Genomic DNA, 21,746 nt, shown 5'->3' on the forward strand with positions numbered 1-21,746 from the left:
GATGGAAAATTTTGAGTACAGCATCCTGTTGAACGACCGGGATTGGGCTGAGTTCTATTTGGCGTCTGAAGAATGCAGTTTGAGCCAGCCAGCCTTGGCCACAGCTGACGAGCAGCTCCTCAGCGACCTTGAGGAAGGGGAGGCCGCAGAGAGTGGGTCCGTCCAAGTGAAAGTGGGCCCTGTTCTCCCAGCCAGCCAGTCAGCCAGCTGCCTCCCACGTGGGACCCCAGATGGGCACCTGCTTGTAGACGAGGTTTTGTCTGGCAGCGACGACGAAACAGATCTGGGCTCTGTCATCAGGTTTCTGTGCAACAGCAAACAACTTGGCACAGCTTGCCCCCAGTCTTCCAGGAGGACCCAGGAAGGTCAGCTGCCCTGTGTCACTTTGAAGCCATCAGGAAGTCGGAGTGGGCTGCAAGTTACTGTCACAGAAGCTGCATTTACCACCAAGGAAACAGAGAGAGGAGACCAGCCCATAAATCCAGACTGCTCTCTACCAGTGGTGCTAGCTACTGCCACCCAAGCGAGGGCCTTGACAGAGAAAAGCCCAGGGCAGGAGAGAATGGAAAGACCTCCCTGTGCTGAGCCTACAAACCTGAAGACCACAGAGGGGGCAGACAACAATGGGAGCAGTACTGTCTGCTTGGAATCACAACACTCCAAGGACAATCCCTCCCTGGCTGCCTGTGTGGGCATGCAGCTCCCAGCATCGATGAAGAGCACAGCAGCTTGTTGGGAACCAGAACCCCCACTTGCTCCATATCCAAGCTCTGCGCCCTTTTCTTCTCCAGTTTCTGCAGAGCTCGGGGGAGCAGAGCGCCCAGAGAAGGGTGGCAAGCCCCTTCAGGTCACCTTGAAGGCACAGGCAGCAGCGCCGCTCCAGGAAAATCCATCTCCATCTCAAGGGTGTTTGGTTCCAATCCTAAGGGTCTCCGCACCATCCGACATGCTATCGGCGAGTCGTGGCGGAAGCATTCCGGGAAGAACGAGCAAAGAAGAAGACATTTCTGCAAATGTCAACATTGAGAGTGGAGCAAGCCATAGGGAGGCCTTAAAGGAGGGAGGCCCAGCGAACCAAGTCAGGGGCTCTCCATGTGACAGCGGGGTACAACAATTTCCAAGGGCACCGGAAGAAAAGAGAGGTCCAAGCCCAACCCAAGCAACCAATTCCATATGTGATGGGCTATTGCACAAAGACACTGAAACAGCTGCTTCGACAGGAAGGGTTGAGAAGAACGACAGTGGAGAAACATGCCACTATCTTGGCATGGCTTTACCATTTGAAGAGGCTTTACCATTTGAAGAGGAACTTCAAGGAGAACAGACATCAGACTGCTTAGGGGAGTCCGCTCCCTATGGTCTGACATTAGAAGGCTCTCCAGAAAGTGGCTTATCTGCCATGACATGGCCAGAAATGTACGACTGTTTTTTCTGTGATGATACCCAGGAGAAGGGATTGGGGATTGGGAAGGGGCAACCGATCTCAGGGATTGACCAAGAGCTGCCTGAAATGGATGGGCCTGAAATGTACGAACATTTCTTCAGCGAAATGGGGGAGGCCAAGGTGAGAAACAAAGATGGAGCTCTGGAGACAGTCTTCAGCTCCGGACATCAGTCGGCGCCATCTTGTGGCTCGGGGGACCTGGATTTGGACATAGGTGACGGTGCTATGCAAATGTCTACCCCAGAGGTGTACGAACACTTCTTTGCCAACAGAGCAAAGAAGAAGAGGAACTGGAGGGTTTTTTTCTTCAGCATCCCAGCCTCAGAGATGAGGAAGGCTGCAAGAGCTTTAAAATCCTTTCTGTGCAGACCTGCACGTCTTCTCAGATCACGGCCCACAAGCCAAGGCACTCTGCTTCGGAAAGGATCTCAAGGAAGGCTGGTGCTCGTGTCTCCAAGGCTCCTGGGTGAAAACCTACCAAGACCAGAAGACCTAGGGATGGCTGTGATGCAACCAGGTACCATTTCTTTGTCCTGATATGTGAGTGGATACGCTGACCATTTAACTGTTTTGCCAGTGCTTAATTTCTAAACAAATGTGCCAGGGCTCAACACTTTGTACATCTAAGGCAGATGCGGGGAACCTCAGGCCCAGGGGCCATATGTGGCCCTCCTGGACTCTTGTCTGGCCCTTAGATAGGGTTGCCATATTTCATATTATTAGGAAGACCTCAAAATTGTTGAGATTTTATTAGGAAACCCCCAAAGTTGTTGAGCTTTATTTAGACAAGCCCTAAAGTTGTTGAGCTGTGGTGTTGTTTTTTTACAAAAACTCCCCCCCAAAAAAGTGATTTTTTGATTGACTTGCCTAAGATCCTTTTGGAAATTCCCCCCAGATGTCAATTCCGCCTTTGAAATCCCGGTAATGTCCAGGGAAATCCAGACGTATGGCATCCCTACCTTTGAACTGTCCCCAGAGCACCCTCCTCCCCAGCCCCACTCCATCTCCCTAGGCCACACCCTTACTGACTCTCCTTTGCACCCTTCTTTGTGTGTTCATGCCTGGCTGGAGTGCACCCTTGTATTCTGATCATGCTTCTTTCCTTTCTGGATGGATAGAGGGATGGTGGTGTGTAAGTGTGCATAGAAACTTCCCCCGCCCACCACTGGTGGGTTACCCCCCCTGCCCCCCGAAGGTAGCCCAGAGAGAAGCATGACCCTCAGTCTGAAAAAAACATTCCCCACCCCTGACCTAACCTAAGGACTGGTTGCAGAGTTCCATGGTGATGTCATTTGGGCACTTGGCACCTTCATTTTTAATAAACAGATGTGTTCCCAGCAGCAGCATGACCCTAAACATTTTGTTATGGAGCACATGCTTCAAGGGAAGGTGCACTTTGCATGTCCTCAGAGGCCCTCTGTCCTTATGTTTTCTATTGAAACATAAGTTGGTTTCATTCTTTTTAAAGTGAAAAGGCATCAGCACACACACCCAGAGGCACCATGCCATGCCCAAAGTATGAGAACATTTGGAAACAAGTATGGAAAACCCTTTTGTGCTGTGGGTTCAAGAGCAGCTAAATTGTGGCTGTTATAGTGGATACGCATGAAATAACTTTCCTGCGGAGATGTAAATTCCTTACAAACGGGAAGATAGATAGATAGATAGATGATAGATATAGATAGATAGATAGATAGATAGATAGATAGATGATAGATAGATAGATAGATAGATATAGATAGATATAGATGATAGACAGATGCACACACGCATATATACATCAACCTATCGATATTTCATATACTCAACCAAATGGTGACCTCATTATTTGAATAAAGCCCTCTTGCCTTGGTGGTGACTAATCAGCCAGCCAGCCTTAATTGATGACCTAGAATAGATCAACCCACAGAGAGTTTTACCACTTGCAGAGAAAACAGTAAAAGAATATTGCAGCACCTTAAAGACCAACAAATTTACACTGGCACAAACATTTGAGGACTAGAGAGTCGGCTGCGGCTGATGGAGTGAACTCTAGCCCACGGAAGCTTATGCCATCATAAATTCATTAAAGTGCTGTAAGACATTGTTGTTAACGTTTTTTACAACACACCCTGGAGGTTAAAACCTTTGCAGCCCTGTCTCAGGCGTGTTTACTCAGAAATAAGCCCTGCTGAGTCACTCCCAACCTAAGAGTGCATTGAAACTGGACTTGCAACCTTGGGCTGTCGAGAGGTCCTGTATCCCCAAAGGAAAACAGTGCTCCAAAAATGCTCAAGGGTCATCTGCAAGCACCCATAACTGATTGAAAGTAGCTCCTCTCAGAAGTAAAACAAAGACTGACCTTGGAATGTTCGAAAGTCGTTCTTTGTCCTGAGCCTCAAAGCAGATTGAGCATTATTGCGACATTTGGTCTTCTGCAGGAGACAGACAGAAAGAGTGCAAGGAGTGGATGGGTAAGATTAGAACTCAGATCTCTGATCTATTTGCTTGAAAGCTAGCCAGGCATTACTCTGACCATAAATGTAAAGCACGTTTAAAGCACAGGGCTTACCCCAAAGAATCCCGAGAACTGTCATTTGTTAAGGGTGATGGGAATTGTAGCTCTATGAGGGGTAAACTGCAGTTCTTTGGGAGGAAGCCATGACCTTTAAAATGCCATATAAATGTGCTTTGTCTGTATGGGGTGGATATTGATTATATAGACACACAATGCACTCTCTTGCAAGATTCTTTTCAGTGGAAGCTGAGTAAACCAATGTCCAAGGTTAAGCGGGGGCGGGGGGGAGCACATTAGGGTTGGCTTACTAGTACTGCTGACTTATGAATCACATGACACATTCACCAGCCTGTAGTTATTCCACTACTTCCCTCTTTTTCTCAGATTTTTCAGACTTGCTTTATGACTTTGCTTTTTTCATTTATTATAGGGATGAGTAAACCAGATGTTATCGTGCTCCAGGTCAATTCTGCCCCAGCCAGCATAGCTAATGGTCAGGGGTGATGGGGGTTGTAGCCTAGCAACATCTGGAAGGCCACAGGTCCCTTATCCCTGGACTAAAGATGCCTGGGAGCTGGGAGCACCCTCCAGAAAGGAAGCTCCCTATTGCATCTCTGCGTGGGGTTACAGACAAGGGAGATACAGCATTGCATTCCGTACAGTGTGATCCCTGTGTGTTCACAAGCAAAAGGAGCAGGCTGCAAGATTAGGGCAGGTGGAAGGTAAAGGAGGAAGAAGGTAAAAGAGGAAGAAAGGGTCATGGAAAGCAATGGACTCCTGGGAATTTAAATACAATAAACCCAGATGCCAACTTTGCTGCCACATACACCCGGACAACACCATTACTGGCCCCAACAACATCACACATACCATCTCGGGACTATTCAATTGCTCATCATCTAACATTGTGTATGGCATCAAATGCCAACAGTGTCCTTCAGCTCTCTATATTGGACAAACAGGCCAAACCTTACGCCAAAGAATAAATGGACATAAATCTGACATCAAGAATCACAAAACAGAGAAACCAGTAGGAGAACACTTTAATCTCCCAGGACATTCTATACAAGATCTCAAAGTAGCTGTTTTACTACAAAGGAATTTCAGAAATAGACTGGAAAGAGACGCTGCTGAATTGCAACTCATTACCAAACTTAAAACCATGGAGAAACCTGGTTTGAACAAAGACATTGGATTCTTATCCCATTATACATGACTAAGCCATTTCTCACCTTCTCACCCCTTGCCTTTTCCTGTAAGACCCATTACAGTCGTTAAGAGTCGTCAGCAGGCTCATCCCAGCTATCTGCCAATCTCCCATTCCCACCACCCTTCTGAGTAATACCCCTCCCCACCTTCTCACTATATAGAAGGATCTGGCAACTTCTGTTTCAGTGTGCTTGCACACGAAAGCTCATACCAAGAACTAACTTAGTTGGTCTTAAAGGTGCTACTGGAAGGATTTTTTTTATTTTGGGAATTTAAAGGCATTATAGCAAGAACAACCAACACAGTGCTCTCCAGAAGTTGCTGGACTACAGTGTCTATCATCCCTGGCCTTTGGCCATGCTGGCTGGGAATCATGGGAGTTGTAGTACAACAACATCTGGAGTCCTTGTATTCCAGTTGCACAGTTCTCACTGATAGGCATTCCCAAAGGCACCATTTGAAAATCACTGAGGTGGAATGGAAACCCCAGGTTGCAGGACAGCTGTGAAGCTGGTCCAAATATAATCACCACTGCTATCACCATCATGCCAATGTCTGGGGATTTGTTTTTTCTAAAGAAGAAAAAATCCTTTGTGAGGATCAAAGGCAAAGCATGCAGGGATTTGAAAGGTCAAAAGCCTTTATGCTTTAAAGTTGAATTGTTCATGGTACCAGTGTGATAGGGGGAGGCAATGCTCTAGGATTCCTGGATAAACATTTCCAGGAGAAACCTCCGTATTGGTTCTTCTTCTTCTCCCCCGCCACAGAAAGACCCCTCCAGCCGGTTTTTACACAAAGAGACATGTGCTTGGGCTTTATGGCGTTTGCTTCGTGGGCTGTGAAGAGCTCTGATCTGCAGGCCCCGGATGCTTGGAAGATCGGTAATGTATCCAAGGGCTTTGTGTGGGAAAAGCACAACTCCTAGCGGATTTGGAGAGGGGGTGGATTTAAGCCTCAGAGATAGGCCAGGAATGTTAACATACTGGTTCCGCTCTGGAACAGAGCAGAACTAATGCTGAGAGATGTTTCCCTCTCTCTCTCTTTTTCTTTAACCATTTTTTACTCTCCCCTTCTCCTTCCTTAATGGCCCAACGTTTTATTCTAAACCAGTTGTTCCTCTCATCAGAAAGGGAGGCAAACTTCATTCTTAACACCTGAAGGAAACTTCATTTTTAGAGTGCGTACAGATAAGAATTACCTACCCACAGAATTACCTGTGACTTTCTCCGGTAGCCACAGGCCTGAATGAGCCTCCTGATTCAAAACAGGACAGCCCAGAGAAGTAACTCATACAGAAATGCAGGGGGCACCCTCCTCAGAGATGGGATAGTTCTGCTTAATTCAATCATTTGGGTGTGACTGAACAACCCAACAGCACTTCCTGTAAAGAAGGGGGTAGATCCCAGTGATTAGAAGGCAGAGGGCACAGAGCAGTGACTCTTACAGAGGCACAATGGCAATGCTCCTCTAGGTCTGTTGTCTCATTGCATTGGGATGGATTGCTTTTTCGGGGCCTATCCAGTGAAAATAAATGGCAGAGTCACCTGTCCTCCCTAGAGGCTGATTGGAAGGAGACAAAGGCAGAGTGTTACATCATACAGAGGCACAATGGGCAACCTCCTTGGAAGGTGCATCCTTCAAACTCACAAGTTCATTTGAATTAATTCCTCCTTATGCTTAAAGATGACTACTTCTCATTTTCCCTTCTCCACTGGCTCTGGAATCCTGACCAAGGAATGGGGTGGGTGGGAAGTAGGGTTGCTTGTCTATGGCTGGAAACAAGAGTCTCCCCACACACATTCTGTGCTCTGTCAAAATTAAGCTCCAGGACTTTAAGGCATTATTAGGCAATATGGGATGGCCGAGGAAGGGAGAAGATAATGACTCCACCTAGTGCAGGGCGTGCAGAGCTGGGTAGCTGCAGCTGGGGAGATAGGTGGCTGAACTTGTGCCTGAGCTTGGGCTGGGTGATGGTCAGGTAATTGGGGAGAAAGTCACATCCTTTGAGGCTGGTGGGAAAGGGCTGTAGCTTGGTGGTTAGAGCACCTGCTTTGCAGAAGGTCACAGGTTCAGTCCTTGGCATATCCAGGTAGGGCTGGAAGAGACTCCATGTCTGAAGCCCTGGAGAGATGCTGCCACTCAGTGTAGACAATACTGAGCTAGATGGACCAATGGTATAATTTGATATAACACAGCTTCCTATGCTCCTGTAAAAGGTGAGGGCAACCATTTAGGCACAGCCCAGATGTTGGCATTTTATTAAAAGAGAGGTTTTCAAGGTGAGAAGCAGCAAGCGGGACTGTTGGTTTACCCAGAGGCTCAGTAGAGCCAGCAGGCCAGGTAGAGTGTGCCACTGGCCATAGCTCAGTGGTAGAGCATCTGCCTGGCAGCTCAGTGTTAGAACATCTGCTTTGTATGCAGAAGGCCCCAGCTTTAGTGCCTGACATCTCCAGGTAAGGCTGGGAGCGAACTCTATCAGAAAACCTGGAGAGCAGCTGCTAGTCAGTGTAGATAACACTAGGGTATATAGACAAGTTGCAGCTTCTTTTGTTCCTCTGTCCTTACAGCAAAAAACAAACAAACAAACAATGGTCTCAAGAAAGGATATTGAAATTAGTGGACCTAAGTTAGGCATGGTCATTAACTTCAATGGGTCTATTCAGAGTAGGACAAGCATTGGATTCAAACCTTAGGGTTAACTTTTGCTGTGATTCTTCCCCACGATCTCTGGTATGTATAGCTGTGTGAGGGGAACTCTCAGCACCTTTAACAAACTACATTTCCCAGAATCCTTTGAAAAAGCTATGACTCTTAAAGTGGTATAATAGTGCTTTCAGTGCATGCATTCTAAGAAGACAAGGAAATGATTTGCATAACAACCTGTCTTTCTTTGATACATCCATCTGCACTGTGGATGCACCTTCTTTTCCCCTCCTCTTCCAGTGTTGCTAGCAAACTTTGGCACCCTCTCAGCCATCCGCTTCTTCAGGCGGCAGGTCATCACAGAAGCTCAGCACGGAACATAACAGGACACAGGTCAATTCCATCCAATTCCTGCTGGTCCTTTGGAGATGAGTTGGAAAGGATATCACGGTTCTTCTTTGGAGACAGGGAACCAACCTTTGGGGCATCTTGATCTATCCTGGACTGTTGGACTCACTAGTATAACCCCCCTCAACTGGTAAGACAGCAAAAAGTCTTGAAAGATAAGATGGAGGCTTCCACAGAAACTGGAGTTTGGTTCCACTGTTAGTGCTAGAAGGAGGTGCCAGACTGAAACCTTTCTGTCCCTGGCCAGTAACTCACCTTGAACTCATGGGAGAAGGAGGGCTATAAATAAATAACCCAGCCTACATCTGGTAGCTAGCTAGCTAGCTGGGCAGCTGCTCATGAGGTAGACCTGATGGCCAAGAGACACTGGAAGGTGCAATCCTTTTTTGGAGAAGAATATTGAAAGGAGGCAAGTTTCAGGGATGGTTTACCAAAACAAATCCAGGAGGCAGAGGCGTAGGAGATAATGGTGCAGTTGCGGAATTTTAGCTTGAATGGTCCATCAGAACCTCTATCATTTTAGCTGTGATGAATGTATATTGCTTCAGAGGGGTGCATTTGGAGCACGTTCTACTGAAAATTAGGTCTCCCAATTTCTGCCCTGACAGCACCGCTTCTAGAAAGTCTTTCTGAATGAACTGATGCCTTTAATCAAGAGAATATGAAGGTTAGGATGAAGGGTAGAGGCTCACACTGGTGGCTTCCACATATTCTTAAGTGAATGTGGGAAAAGAAGAGTGAAGGAAAAGATGGCTCACCGTATCTGCTGACAGAAAAGGAAGGGAAAAGGTTAGGTTGAAGTAATGAGAAGAATGTCCTAAACACAACATCCTTTTATCTAGGAGGCATCCAGACATTTTCCATACAAAGTAGGAGAGAGAAAGTTGACATTTTTATGTTTTGAAATACCAGCACATTCACACTGTCCAACCTTTCAGTGTTAAGCCTCCTGTCCTTTTCGCAGTAGGTGATGGGCAGGGGGATTTTTTGGCAGAATCTATAGCCTTGGTTATTACAAAAGACAATAGATTGAGCAGAACTGCTGTATCCTTGGAACATTACAGCAGCGTGTGATTTTCTTAAACTGTTTTGAAGAGTTCAGTGATTGATGTGGAAGGCCACAAATCTCTTACTGTTGGAGTTACTAAAAATGTTTGCCTTAGTAGATGGCCTTGCTTGCTGGGTAGGTGAAAAGTTACCAGTGGAACAATACTGCCTGGTGAAATGTTCTGTGTAACTTTAACATTTGCAAATTCCTATGCCAACAGAAGTTGAGCCAATAAAAGATACCACTACTTGCCTGTCTTGAGGTGATTATTATTATTATTAGTAGTAGTAGTAGTAGTAGTAGTAGTAGTATTAACCCCAGCCTTCTAGGGCTTGGAAGAAAGATTGAATAAGCTCTAATCGTCTTCAAGATTCCAACACATGCCCAAAACTTAGTAAATCATCACCATTATGCTTTAAAAAAATGCATTATTGATTTCATCGTGATGCTTAACATTTATGCATATTGTACTTTTGAATGTAGAAAGCACTTCTCATTCATTACCTTGCTTCAATGCTTACAGCAATCTTAAAAGGTAGTTCTCCGTTATTGTCCCCATATTGGAGATGAGGTGGGCCTGAGGCTGGGAGGGTGGTTTGAGTTGCCTAAAGCCATCCTATTGTTACCAGGATTTGGATTAGGGATTGGCTCCTTCGCAGATGCTTAGCCGCTACTCTGAAATGGCACCTCTGTCTTCAGCTGATGTTCCTTCACAGCTTTCTTTCTGCTCCTCTGCCTAGAGTTGCCGTATTTTTCGCCCTATAGGGCGCACTGGCCGATAGGGCGCACCTAGTTTTGGGGGGGGAATAAAGAATTTTTTTTTATTCCCCCCCCCAGGTGCGGGGCTGGGGCGGGGGAAGCCCGAGCTTTCCCCGACCCCAGCCCCCAGAACTGGCTGCTATCCGCAAACTCCCGCCGGGCTCCCAAGGCTTCCAGAGAGCTGCCCAAAGCCCGGGGCGTGCTCCGCTGCGCTCCCTGGGTTTCGGGCTGCAGGCTGCTGTCCGCAAGCCTTGGGAGCCCGGCAGAAACTCCCGCGGGTTCCCAAGGCTTGCGGATAGCTTCCTGAAGCCTGGAGAGCGAGAGGGGTCGGTGCGCACCGACCCCTCTCGCTCTCCAGGCTTCAGCGAAAGCCTGCATTCGCCCCATAGGACGCACACACATTTCCCCTTCATTTTTGGAGGGGAAAAAGTGGGTCCTATAGGGCGAAAAATATGGTAGCTTTGGGCTCTGCTTCTATTCCTTCAATGCAAGGAGGACAAGGAGCCCTATTCAGCCCAAGGGCCACATTTCCTTTTGATCAACTTTCCATGGGCCACATGCCAGAGGTTGGTGGGGCCAGAAACAACACATGTAAACTTCACCTTTGTGTAGTAAACTGGACTCCACACACGCTCTCACAAGCCCCTCTCTGTCTTCCATCCAGGCAAGCAAGAGGCATGATCAGAGTTCAGGGACACATTCCAGACAGGCAAAAAACATTCAAGGAGGGTGTGGAACAAAGACTAATCAGTGATGTGGCTGGAGACAGTGTGAGGCCTTGGGAAAATACTGAGGGTCAAGTAGAGAGATCAGGGGTGGGGGTGGTGCACATTCAACTGTCAGGCCTGAGGTTTGTCATTGCCCCTTTAACTTCTATGCATCAACCAAAAATTCAGCAAGTGAAACGTTAACAAAAATCCAAATAGAAAAATAGAAATATGTGTACACAAAATAAAGTTTACAGCATACAAAAAAAGTGCCAAATGAACGTGCATGTAAATGTTTCCTGGTAAAGGACATTTTTTTCAAATCATGCCATGCTTTGGCTGCCATCTCTCATCTCTCACTTGGGTAACTTTGTAATTTTAGATGTATATTTCAACAATTTGAGAGCTGGTCAGTGACCGTTTAGGACTCTGCAGCTTACTAGCGACTCCTGTGGATGTTACCACTGTCGGAGGAAGACAGGGGCAGGGGGAACACACCGCCCCTGGTAGCACGATCCCGGTGGGGTGCCATCGTGGCTGCACCTCCCCTGTGCTGGACGCCCCACAGGACGCGCGCCAGCCACAGCCCCCGCCTGCTCTCCACCCCCCGGTGCCGGAGCATGAAACTCTGCCACCAGATGTTATATATGCATTTAGGCTCTATGTACAAGTGGCCATCAGAAAATCAGTTCATGCACATTCCTGCCTAAAATCCATACGTGGGTAAGCCTGAGTAAATCCGGAGAGGCAACTTTGCATTCACTGGATAAACACATGGTTGAGTGAACTATGTATTGACTGACTTGGTTCACCTGCCATGGTAAGCCAAAGTATGACTTGTTGTGACCACATGAATGTGCTGGCTTTCAAAGAGCAGCTTCACATCTTCTGTGCTCCTCCCTGGGCTTTTTAGGTCAGTGGAGAATGAAAGCTAAGGCAAGGTTTTACTTAGTGTGTTGCAGTGAAGGCTGCTATATTTGGGCAATTGGGGCACTGCCCCACCAACCTTAGTTTGCCCTCAGCCAGCCTCCATCTGTCTGCCTTCCTACTTGCATCCAATCCAGTGGGTGGAACTGGATGCCCAATCTTCCTCTTCCTTAGTCTCAATGTTGCCCCTTGCAGAACTCAGCAGAGAGGAGGAGGATGGGAGCAAAACTAGAATTAGTTGGCTCAGCCTCTGATTGGCTCTGGCTCCTCCTATCATTGGCTCTGGTACCCCCTACAGTTGGGGTCCCTGCCTTCTGCCCTACCAATCCCAACAGGCACCAGTAGCACTGGCATCATGGCAGAAAGAAGAAGCTTGTAACTCTGCCTCAGCCTCTGTCTAAAGTGAGATTGCTACAGACACCTGGAATTACTCCAGTTTCTTTTTGCAACTGGGCCCTCCAGGGTGGGGAGGCAGCAGAGGGCGTCCAACGCAGCCCGCTGCATCAGGAAGACAGAGCCAAGGCTGTCTTCATGGAGATCTTATCTGAATGGCATCGTTTAGTTAGCATGATTGCTGCTTTGTTCTCAATGGGGAAGTGAAGGCGAGCAAAGTATTGCTATCATTAGAGGCGAGGCAGCAGCCGCCCTCCTCGTGAGCAGATCCAGATGAAATGTGGGCCCCTGGGAAAAACGAGTGAGCGGAGTATCAGAAACCGCAGCCAAAAATGGGAGATTAAAAACCCAGGAGTTTCTGCTCGGCTTGTTGGAGCAGCAGCTATAGCTTTTCTTCTTTATCTCCCTCGACTTTCCAAAGAAGGGTTGGCAATTCTCTGGCATTTCAGAGTTTTTAATCTCTGTCTCTGGAAGGGGAGAAGTGAAAAATATTGGGCCCCAAATAGATGAGAAGTTAATTTACGGACGCAATCAGTGTGGCTGTTTTATGTTATGAAAATTGCAGCCAGGGGGGAGCCTGAGCAGTCCCAGAACCACGAGGAGTGCTTAACACCTTCATCCTCTACCACAGTAAGAGGGCCCATGGCTCAGTGGCAGTGACCCCTGCTTCAATCCATCTCCAGGTATGACTGTCTCCCATCTGAAACCCTGGAAAACTTCTGCCAATCAGTGCCAACTATAGAGCTAGATGGGCCAATGATCTAATTAAGTATAAGGCAGCTTTTATTGTTCCTGTGCCTTAAGGGAAGGGACATAGTTCAGTGGTAGAGCATATGGTTTGCATGAAGAAGGTCCCATGTTCAAGCCTCAGCAGCCCCAGGCCAGATTGGGAATGCTCTCTGTCTGAAACACTGGAGAGCTACTGCCAGTCAATACTGAGCTAAATGGGTCTATTTAAGGCAGCTGTGTTCCTAAATCTTCTCCCTGGAGCTGCTATTTGCATTTTAAAAGGGTTGTGGCTTGGCATTTGCGTCTTTTTCATCCCAACAGGCTCCACCCCTGACCCACCAAGTGCCATTGTCACCAGATGTCACTAGCCTCCACTGTTACCTCACTAGGCTCCACCCCTTGATCTGCTGAGAACCACCCCCCATGTGCATATGGTCGGAAAGAGCTTCTAGTGTGGAGCGCTGTTCTTCCAGGCACATAACAGTCCAGCACAATCACTAGCCGCATCTCCCCCCCCCCAAAAAAAAATGGACTGAAGAGGTAGGGCAGGGATGAGGAACCTTAGATGTGGGTGGGCCAAATGTTCCTATCCAGAACTATCTACCTGGCCCTTGGGATCTTCCCCAAGCCACAACCCTCAATAGTTCTGCTTTGAACCCTTCCATAGTCTTTCTTCCCTGGCTTGAAATATGTCCTTGAACTCTCATCATGCCTCGTGTTTGTCTGGATGTAGGATGGAGAAGGGTACATGTTCAGTGTGTGTAGAGATTCACTTTCGTTGCTCCACCAACTTTTGCCTCTGTGTCCACTCACCATGGCCATGTGCCCCCTCCCCCCTAAAAGTTGTAACAAAAAGGAATGTGACCCTTGAATTAAAAAAATAAAATAAATTCTCCATCTCCCGAGGTACAGCTTTGCTGCTAGCTTCAGTTTGTTTCCTTTTCAGTACTTATGCACTGACAACAAGAGCTTGTTCATGCTGTACCAGCAATGACCTTGATGAGTTTATCGAAAGCCTTTTTTCCCCCCTGTGCTAAGCCTGCCAAGATGAGTGCAATTGGCCGGCATTTAGAGACCGTTGTCAAGGGGGGATTGGGCTGCCCTACACAGCCTCTGCCCTCGCCCAGCATCTGACGTGCGTTACTGCCAAGCAAATGAAAAAGTCAGACAGGTGCTTTTTCAGTCAACATTGTCTCCAAGTTTCAGCTCGCAGACCATGCCAGCAACCTCTTTCTGCAAAGAGCCCCTGAAATGTAATGCTGAAGGTTGGTGATATGCAAAGAGCCACCAGGACACTTCCTGTCTATGGATTAACTATATATATGCATTCAAGCTGAAATTAACATGATGCATGTAAAAAAGGAAGCCTTTTAAGTGGAGGTTAAAAAAAATTAAAAATCCTAGGGTGATTCCAGACAACCTGTTTACTGAGAATTCATCCTTATTTGTTTGTAGGGAAGTTAGACAATGTTGGCTATTTAGTGAGTGTTCGTTCTGATTTGTTTGCAGGGATGTAAGATGAAGTTGTGCCAAAGCAAGTACCATTCCCCCACTTTGCTGTGCCTTCCCCCATTACTTTCCTTATGGCAAAAAGTCTGTTCTATTGCACAAAGAAGGTTGATGTATAAGAGCAGCTCCAAAGCATCTCTAATTGCACAACCTAAATTTGCCAGGTTGGGATTGAATCCCACTAAAAAAAACACACTAATAGTTCAGAAGTCCTCCCCCACAATTTGTTTCTGTATTAGCCTTGGGGACATCTTTTTGGGGGGGGGGTATGCTTTCATTTTTGATGTTTTTATGGATGCTTTATGGGAAACAATTCATAAACAAAATGAAGAATGAAGCAAACCCTGGGTCTCTCCCTTTCTGAATTTTGGAGGTTAAATCCTCATCTGTTTAGGGGTGGGGTGGAGGTGTCCGTTCATTTGTGACTTGCAAAGGCAAAGCTGCAAATACCACTTCAGTAAATGTGGGAGGTGTTTCAATGTGTTTGCGGTGCTAACACAGCGTACTGGCAAAGCTGAGATGTGTTTCTTAAGAACCATTGCTTCAGTGGCAGAGCCTACTTTGCATGCAGAAGGATCCAGGTTCAATCTGCAGTGGCATCTCCCAGGTAGAGCTGGGAAAGACCCCTGCCTGATACCCTGGAGAGCTGCTGCCAGTCAGTGTAGACCAGGCTTCCTCAACCTTGGCCCTCCAGATGTTTTGAGACTACAATTCCCATCATCTCTGACCACTGGTCCTGCTAGCTAGGGTTGTAGGCCAAAAACATCTGGAGGGCTGAGGTTAATGAAGCCTGGTGTAGACAATACTGAGGCAATATCATTAGCCCAATTCAGCTTAAGGCAGCTTCTGTTTTCCTGTGTCTTAAGGGAAGGGCCATGGCTCTCTGCTGAAGCAACCCATCTAACATACAAAAGGTCTCAAGCTAAGGGCACCTCCGACAGCATGTCTGGGGAGAGGCTGATCACTCAGTGGCAGAGCATATGACTTGCCCAAATCTAGCCTTCTTCAGGATATGCTATCTTTCGCTGACCACCTATCCACAACACACATTTAAAGTGCATGGTTATTCCCCAAAGAATCCTAGAAACTGCAGTTTAACTCTCACATAGCTGCAATTCCTAGTGCCCATAACAAACTATAGTTCCCAGGATTCCTGGGGGGGGGGGAGGCATGTGTGTTAAATGTGGCTGCGACCTATACATGGGCATAGCCCGGAGGGGGAGGCAGAGGGCAGCTGCCACCCCTAAATCAAGTAAATAAAAAAATAATGCCTAACTGACTGAGGTTCTGTCCCCCCACAAGATGAAGCCTGCCCCCCACAACATGAAATCTGGCTATGCCCATGGACCTATATGAAGCAATTCCCTCATCCCACCCTGGAAGCACCAACTTCTGTGATCCCCCAGCTATTGTCTGAAGGAGGCCAGGCCAAACATAGGCTTGCTACCTCAGAAGTACAGTGTTACCTCAGGTTAAGAACTTAATTCTTTCCGGAGGTCCGTTCTTAACCTGAAACCGTTCTTAAGCTGAAGCACTACTTTAGCTAATGGGGCCTCCTGCTGCTGCTGCGCCGCCAGCATGATTTCTGTTCTCATCCTGAGGTAAAGTTCTTAACCTGAGGTACTATTTCTGGGTTAGTGGAGTCTGTAACCTGAAGTGTCTGTAACCCAAGGTACCACTGTATGGACCACCAATGGAAAACCAATGACTTCCAGAGCTAGAACACAGCAGTCCTGACCCCCATAGAGTCAGGTTCATTCACTTCATTTCATTTGACTCCCTGTAATATCCTCTCTCTGTCTCTCCCCAGAATTCAAAAGCCACAGGTATAACTAGCTGTCTGAGGCTGGCTCCTGGAACTGTGAAATTTCCAGGTGTCCAACTGTTCTCTTCAGTAGCTGGGTCTTAAACTGATTTGGGGAGAAAGCCAGAAAAAGCTCTTCCTTCAGTGGCTGCCTGGCTCTGCTTCCCATTTAGTTGCCCTGCCCATCACCTCACCAGCTCCTGTATTCACTCGCCGCCACAGAGAGCTACACACCCGTGTTTGTCACACAACCACCTTTGCCTGAAGGGAAGTGTGTGGGTTTTAAAAAATGTGCTTGGGAAGCAGAAACCCTAGTTGAGAGTAGAAGTAGGGGAAAGGGTGACCCTGGTGCATACATAGATCTTAGGATTGGGTTGCCAATCCAAAACTGGGTACCTAATTGGTGCTTCCATAAGCCACTTTTTTGGGGGGGGGCAGAACTAGCAAAATGCCTGTAGTTACGGTGGAGGGGCTCATAAATTGCAAGAACCTCAAGTTGCAGTCTGCTTAGGTAAAGGTAAGGGGACCCCTGACCATTAAGTCCAGTCATGGATGACTCTGGGGTTGCGGTGCTCATCTCGCTTTACTGGCCGAGGGAGGCAGTATACAGCTTCCGGGTCATGTGGCCAGCATGACTAAGCTGCTTCTGGCGAACCAGAGCAGCGCACAGAAACAGTTTGCCTTCCCGCCGGAGTGGTACCTATTTATCTACTTGCACTTTGACGTGCTTTCAAACTGCTAGGTTGGCAGGAGCAGGGACTAAACAACGGGAGCTCACCCCGTTGAGGGGATTTGAACCACCGGCCTTCTGATCAGCAAGCCCTAAGGCTCTGTGGTTTAGACCACAGCACCACCCGCGTCCCTTGCAGTCTGTTTACTGTGCTCCATAGAACTCCAGGGCAACAGCTGGGAATTGAGCAGATCCTCATCTGCATAGCCACACCCATTCCTTTGGATAGCAATTTCCTTTGTTTCCAGGATGGGAGCAGCAAGTGCTGTGTTTCTTACATAGCCAGAACAGCACCACCCATGCAGAAGAGAAAGGTAGCACTGAGCATGGGAGATTCCCAGGTTTGCAGGTGTACAAAATTAAAAATGTATTTTTGGGGGAGGGGGGGTCCTTTTAAAAAAAAGACACCCCTCTCAAATAATAGCCCAATGGAGAAATGAACTAGGGAACATGAGATGTTGACCTGTGTGTGTGCGCGCACGTGCGTGCACTTCACACTTCAAAATTTGGTTGCAGATCCCACTGTACTACTGTATTAACATCAAGGGCACTGAAGTTTGAATACACGCTCCTGCAAGATGTACCATATTTACTCGAATCTAATGCTCACCCTTTTTTGGCTGAATTACATTGTGAAAATTAAGGTGTGTGTTAGATTTGATGGCGCATTAGACTTGAGTAAATACAGTATTTTACAGCCTGTGCCTGAGATCTGTCTCCACCCTTCAAAAAGCCAGATTGCAGGAGTGATAGTAATCTAAAACTAGGTGACCTGGAAACACAATCCCAGCATATTAGGTTTCCCCAGCAAGTCAGTGCACCTTTGATTTCTGGGGAAATCTATTGCCTCACCTGTACTTATTTGTATAGGAGATGTGAGAGATGGAACTCAAACCAGTTCTAATGATGTCATGCCATAAATTTAGGCCTCTACTGCAGGTGTGAGTTGAATTGGGAAGTACTGTACTTTGAGATTCAACATGGGTTTGAAATGTTTTAGCATATACCATAAGGTCCTTTAATGGGGCCAGTCCAGCGGCTAAGACTTATCATCATAAAATTGGTACCACTGCTCATAGTCACCAATAGTCTCCTTCTCCATGAAATCAAGTTAAATTAAGGAGCAAAAAGCTATGAACTGTTACATATATTAACTTTATTAGCAGTATGGTCTTCCAAGAAAGTGTCAAGAGAACTGTACAGCATGTAAAATCCATTACATTTGCAACTTTGCTACAATACCTCGCCCCTCCTTATACACACACGCACACATATACAAACACACAAACGCAACCTCTCCGCAAAATCTTTGAAAATGGGTCTAATGCAGCTGTGGTCTGAGCCCTGAATGTTTTGACACCCACTGTATTTTTATGTGCTCCTACTTCTGCTTTGTAAAAATAATATTATTTTTTTTGGAAAAAAACCTACTCTCACTGGGTCTAAAGCTACCCCTTCTTTGAAAATACAAAAAAAAGGAGACCTGTGGTTTCAAATACTGTACAGAAACAAGCATCCCCAAGTTGGTGTAACTCTGGACCAGCTGGAAAGATGCAAGGCAGTTCCAGGAGCACTCCACAGAGTTTTGTCAACAATCACACAATTGAATAGCATTTCTTCCTCTCCCACTGCCCCAAGGCACCCGTGTTTACATATTAAATAAAACATCAAACAAACAAAAACTACATGTAAACTTCGCTGGTTGCCGTCTGTTTAAAGTAATATTTATTTTTATTTATTTATATAAAAAGTTCAAGTAAAGAAGACACACCAGGCCCTTTCCTGATGTGGTACCACCACAACATAATAAATCATCCAGTGAGGTTTTAATTGTTAAGAGTGCTGGATCAAAGTCTGGGAGCTCCAGGATCAAATCCTCACTCAGTCACAAAGGCCACTGAAACTCAGGATTGCTAGGACAATGAAAGGAGGGGCTAGGCATGGCATGCCTTGAACTCCCTGAAGGAACAGTGGGGTATAAATGCAATTTATAATAAATAATAATATAAGCAGACTTGACCTAATTGGTTGCAGGTCCCTGCTGTGGGTTTCAGAATTTGGAACCCGAAGATTTGTGGCCTTGCAGAGCTTGTCTGTCCCACCAAGTTGGTACTGGAGCCTGGGATGAATGATAAATGCAAGCCCACACCAGCTCCTTTGGATGCAAAAGCACTCTTTTCTAAAGCAAGGATGGGGAACTGCTTGGACTGTCCAAATGCTGTTGGGCAAACAGAACTCCCAGTGATCTCAACATCACCAGGAAGGCCAGAGTGGTCCCCCATCGCTGCTCACCACACGGCTCCTCCCCGAGGCTCCAGGGGGCCACGCCAGGCCCAGCAAACCTCTCAACTGAGTACCAGAGCACCCGCCTTCTCAGTTCCTCTCCCTGCATGACCACTGTGACTATCTGCCTCAGTGCTGGCACTGGTGGTCCAGACATGACCACCACCTTTTATTCTGAAATTTGCTCACTTGCAGTGCTGCAAAAACCAAGAGGTCCTGGCACAACGCTGTAAGCTGCAGGCACACAGGAGGTGCAACACCCAGCAGTGAACTGTGTAACATCTGAACAGGGCATATTCACCTGGGCATTGGATGGGCGTCTTCCACCCACATGGGTCTTAGGCAGGCAAGAACTAGCTCTGCCTCTTCTTTCCCAGGTGGCCGTTGCGAATGAAGCACATTCTGCACATGATCAAGGGAGGCACAGCCTCCTTGCTTATTGTGGAACATGCTATTCCAAAAAGGCAGAGGTCTGGGTTTTCCTGGTAAGCACTAAAGCATCAGGAGGATAGGAAGTGGCTGTCAGTACCATTCCCTGATGCACACATCTGCCGGTGTTGCAGTTTAACATTTTCAATTATATATACCCATCAGCACACCTTCATTTTAGACTAAGCATTTCCCTTGTTTTCATAATACTTCTCTTGCCACATCCCCCTCCCCCTCCAAAAAATTGTCGTAGCTAGCAAGTGACTTTTCTTCTTCCTCTTCTTGCATAAAATGGCAAGATTCGTTGGTCAGATGCAAAAATGTGGGCTTCGGTCTCCACCAGCTGCAACAATGAGGAGTGCAGGGCCGATGTTTTTTATTATTATTATTCTTTTCTTCATAGCCATTACCAAGAGTCCAGTGTCCCAACTGCAAGTCCACAAATGCAGGCACAGTGGATTGGATGGGGGGGTGGGATGCTCTCACTGAAAGCCCAGGCTCCTTTTCCAGACCTGTTTCTCATAGCACCACAACAGGAAGTGAAGGAACAAATCAAAGCATAAAAGTGTGCCTACAAGTAACAGGAAGGGCCACTGCCTTCTCTAGGATACAAAAACTTCTTACTTCCAGAGGAGCATTTTGTTTCTTTTTTTTTTAAAAAAGAGGAGCCTGGTTAGCCTTGAGCTCAATTTTCCAATCCTTATACTGCCCCAGCAACAAAAGTAAGAGGAGCAGAGGAGAGGCAGGCAGCCATGTTTCTTTCTGAAGCTCTTTGTTGCTGCCCTCAGTGCTTCATATCACCCCCACCCCCTTTTAAGCAGTGGTAGGTCTCAAGTCCTCTCCTCCGCCCCTTTCAGCAATGGTAGATCTCGTTGTCAGAGACTGGCACCGTCCGTCGGAAACCCGAGCCCTTCGCCTCGGTCTCCCATATGTTGTCGTAACTGAAGTCGCTGTGGAAACTCTGGAGCTCGGCATAATCGTGGTAGGCAGAGTCGAGGCGCTCTCGTCCGCTGTCGGGCAGGTCGTACGTTCTGAGGCTTTCATCTACAGAGGCAGTGGATAAATTGAGGCACAGGAATTAGACATAATATCTAGACACAAACACGGGGAGCTGCCTATTAAGGAGTAAAGTAAAGGTGAAGGGACTCCTGACCATTAGGTCCAGTCACGGACGACTCTGGGGTTACAGCGCTCATCTCGCTTTACTGGCCAAGGGAGCCTGTTTACAGCTTCCAGGTCATGTGGCCAGCATGACTACCAGAGCAGCGCACGGACACGCCGTTTACCTTCCCACCGGAGTGGTACCTATTTATCTACTTGCACTTTGACGTGCTTTCGAACTGCTAGGTTGGCAGGAGCTGGGACCGAACAACGGGACCGAACAACGGGAGCTCACCCCGTTGCGGGGATTCGAACCGCCAACCTTCTGAACGGCAAGCCCTAGGCTCTGTGGTTTAACCCACAGTTAAACCTGCATGCAAATGCACCTATTTGAGGCCCAAGCTGGGATTCGGAAACCTTGTCCTCTGGCCTGACATTAGCAAATGTTTGACTGACAGATACAGATCCCACAATTGTGGAATTCCCTCCCGAGAGATGCACCAAGCTGCCTCCTCCTTTTTAGACATGCTCTGGAAACCTTTCTACTCTGTGGAATCTTTTTAGGACTGACTGGTGCGTGGCCCTTTTTCTAAAACCCAACTAAACTATGTTGTTTTGTTTATTTGCAAGGATTTCTACGCCACCATCACCACGAGAAAATTGTCACAGCAAGATCCACAGTAAAACAAAATATAGTAAAAAAATAAATAAATCAGTAGATCAGCTTAATACATTAAATATAGCAGAGATCACCCTTTAGGTAAAACCTGCGTGTAAATAGGTGAGTTTTAAGCAGGGGCGTAAATAGCCACTCTGGATTCAGCCACACTTCTGCTTGTCCCTTGACTAAAAAGCACAGGTTGTTTGAGTGATTTTCCACTTATCCTGTGTTTTCTTGGCACAGGTCCAAGCGGTTTTGCCTTTGCCCCACTGCTTTTTCCCATAAAACCCACTGTTTAGCATTAAAGCGGAACAACTGGCAAACTTGGAAAACCTGCTTGTGGTTTGTTCTGATTTAGCGCTAAGCCACAGGTTTTCCTGGGGGAAAGCATCAGGCAAATGGAAGTGTGGATGAGCCTTGTGTCTGGCCATCGGAACACTCCCCATGACACTCAACCTTGAGCCA

At 47.0% G+C, this 21,746-nt stretch overlaps 2 protein-coding genes across 4 annotated transcripts in view; one reads left to right on the forward strand and one right to left on the reverse strand.

The window, feature by feature from the left end:
• Positions 1–9,506, forward strand: part of PERM1 (PPARGC1 and ESRR induced regulator, muscle 1) — a 69,438-nt gene extending 59,932 nt beyond the window's left edge. For both annotated transcript variants that reach the window (XM_081016113.1, XM_081016112.1), the window contains exons 2-4: positions 2–1,961; positions 5,918–6,031; positions 8,094–9,506. In XM_081016113.1, coding sequence (XP_080872239.1) covers positions 2–1,961; positions 5,918–6,031; positions 8,094–8,176 — 2,157 coding nt within the window. In that variant the 3' untranslated portion in view covers positions 8,177–9,506. The remainder of the gene's footprint in view (position 1; positions 1,962–5,917; positions 6,032–8,093) is intronic.
• Positions 9,507–17,943: 8,437 nt separating this feature from the next.
• PLEKHN1 (pleckstrin homology domain containing N1) overlaps positions 17,944–21,746 on the reverse strand; it is a 55,144-nt gene continuing 51,341 nt past the window's right edge. For both annotated transcript variants that reach the window (XM_081016088.1, XM_081016087.1), the window contains one exon: positions 17,944–20,563. In XM_081016088.1, the coding sequence (XP_080872214.1) occupies positions 20,373–20,563 (191 nt within the window). In that variant the 3' untranslated portion in view covers positions 17,944–20,372. The remainder of the gene's footprint in view (positions 20,564–21,746) is intronic.

This window comes from Podarcis pityusensis, assembly GCF_964106645.2.
Source record: "Podarcis pityusensis genome assembly, chromosome: 8".
Classification (NCBI taxonomy): Eukaryota; Metazoa; Chordata; class Lepidosauria; order Squamata; family Lacertidae; genus Podarcis; species Podarcis pityusensis.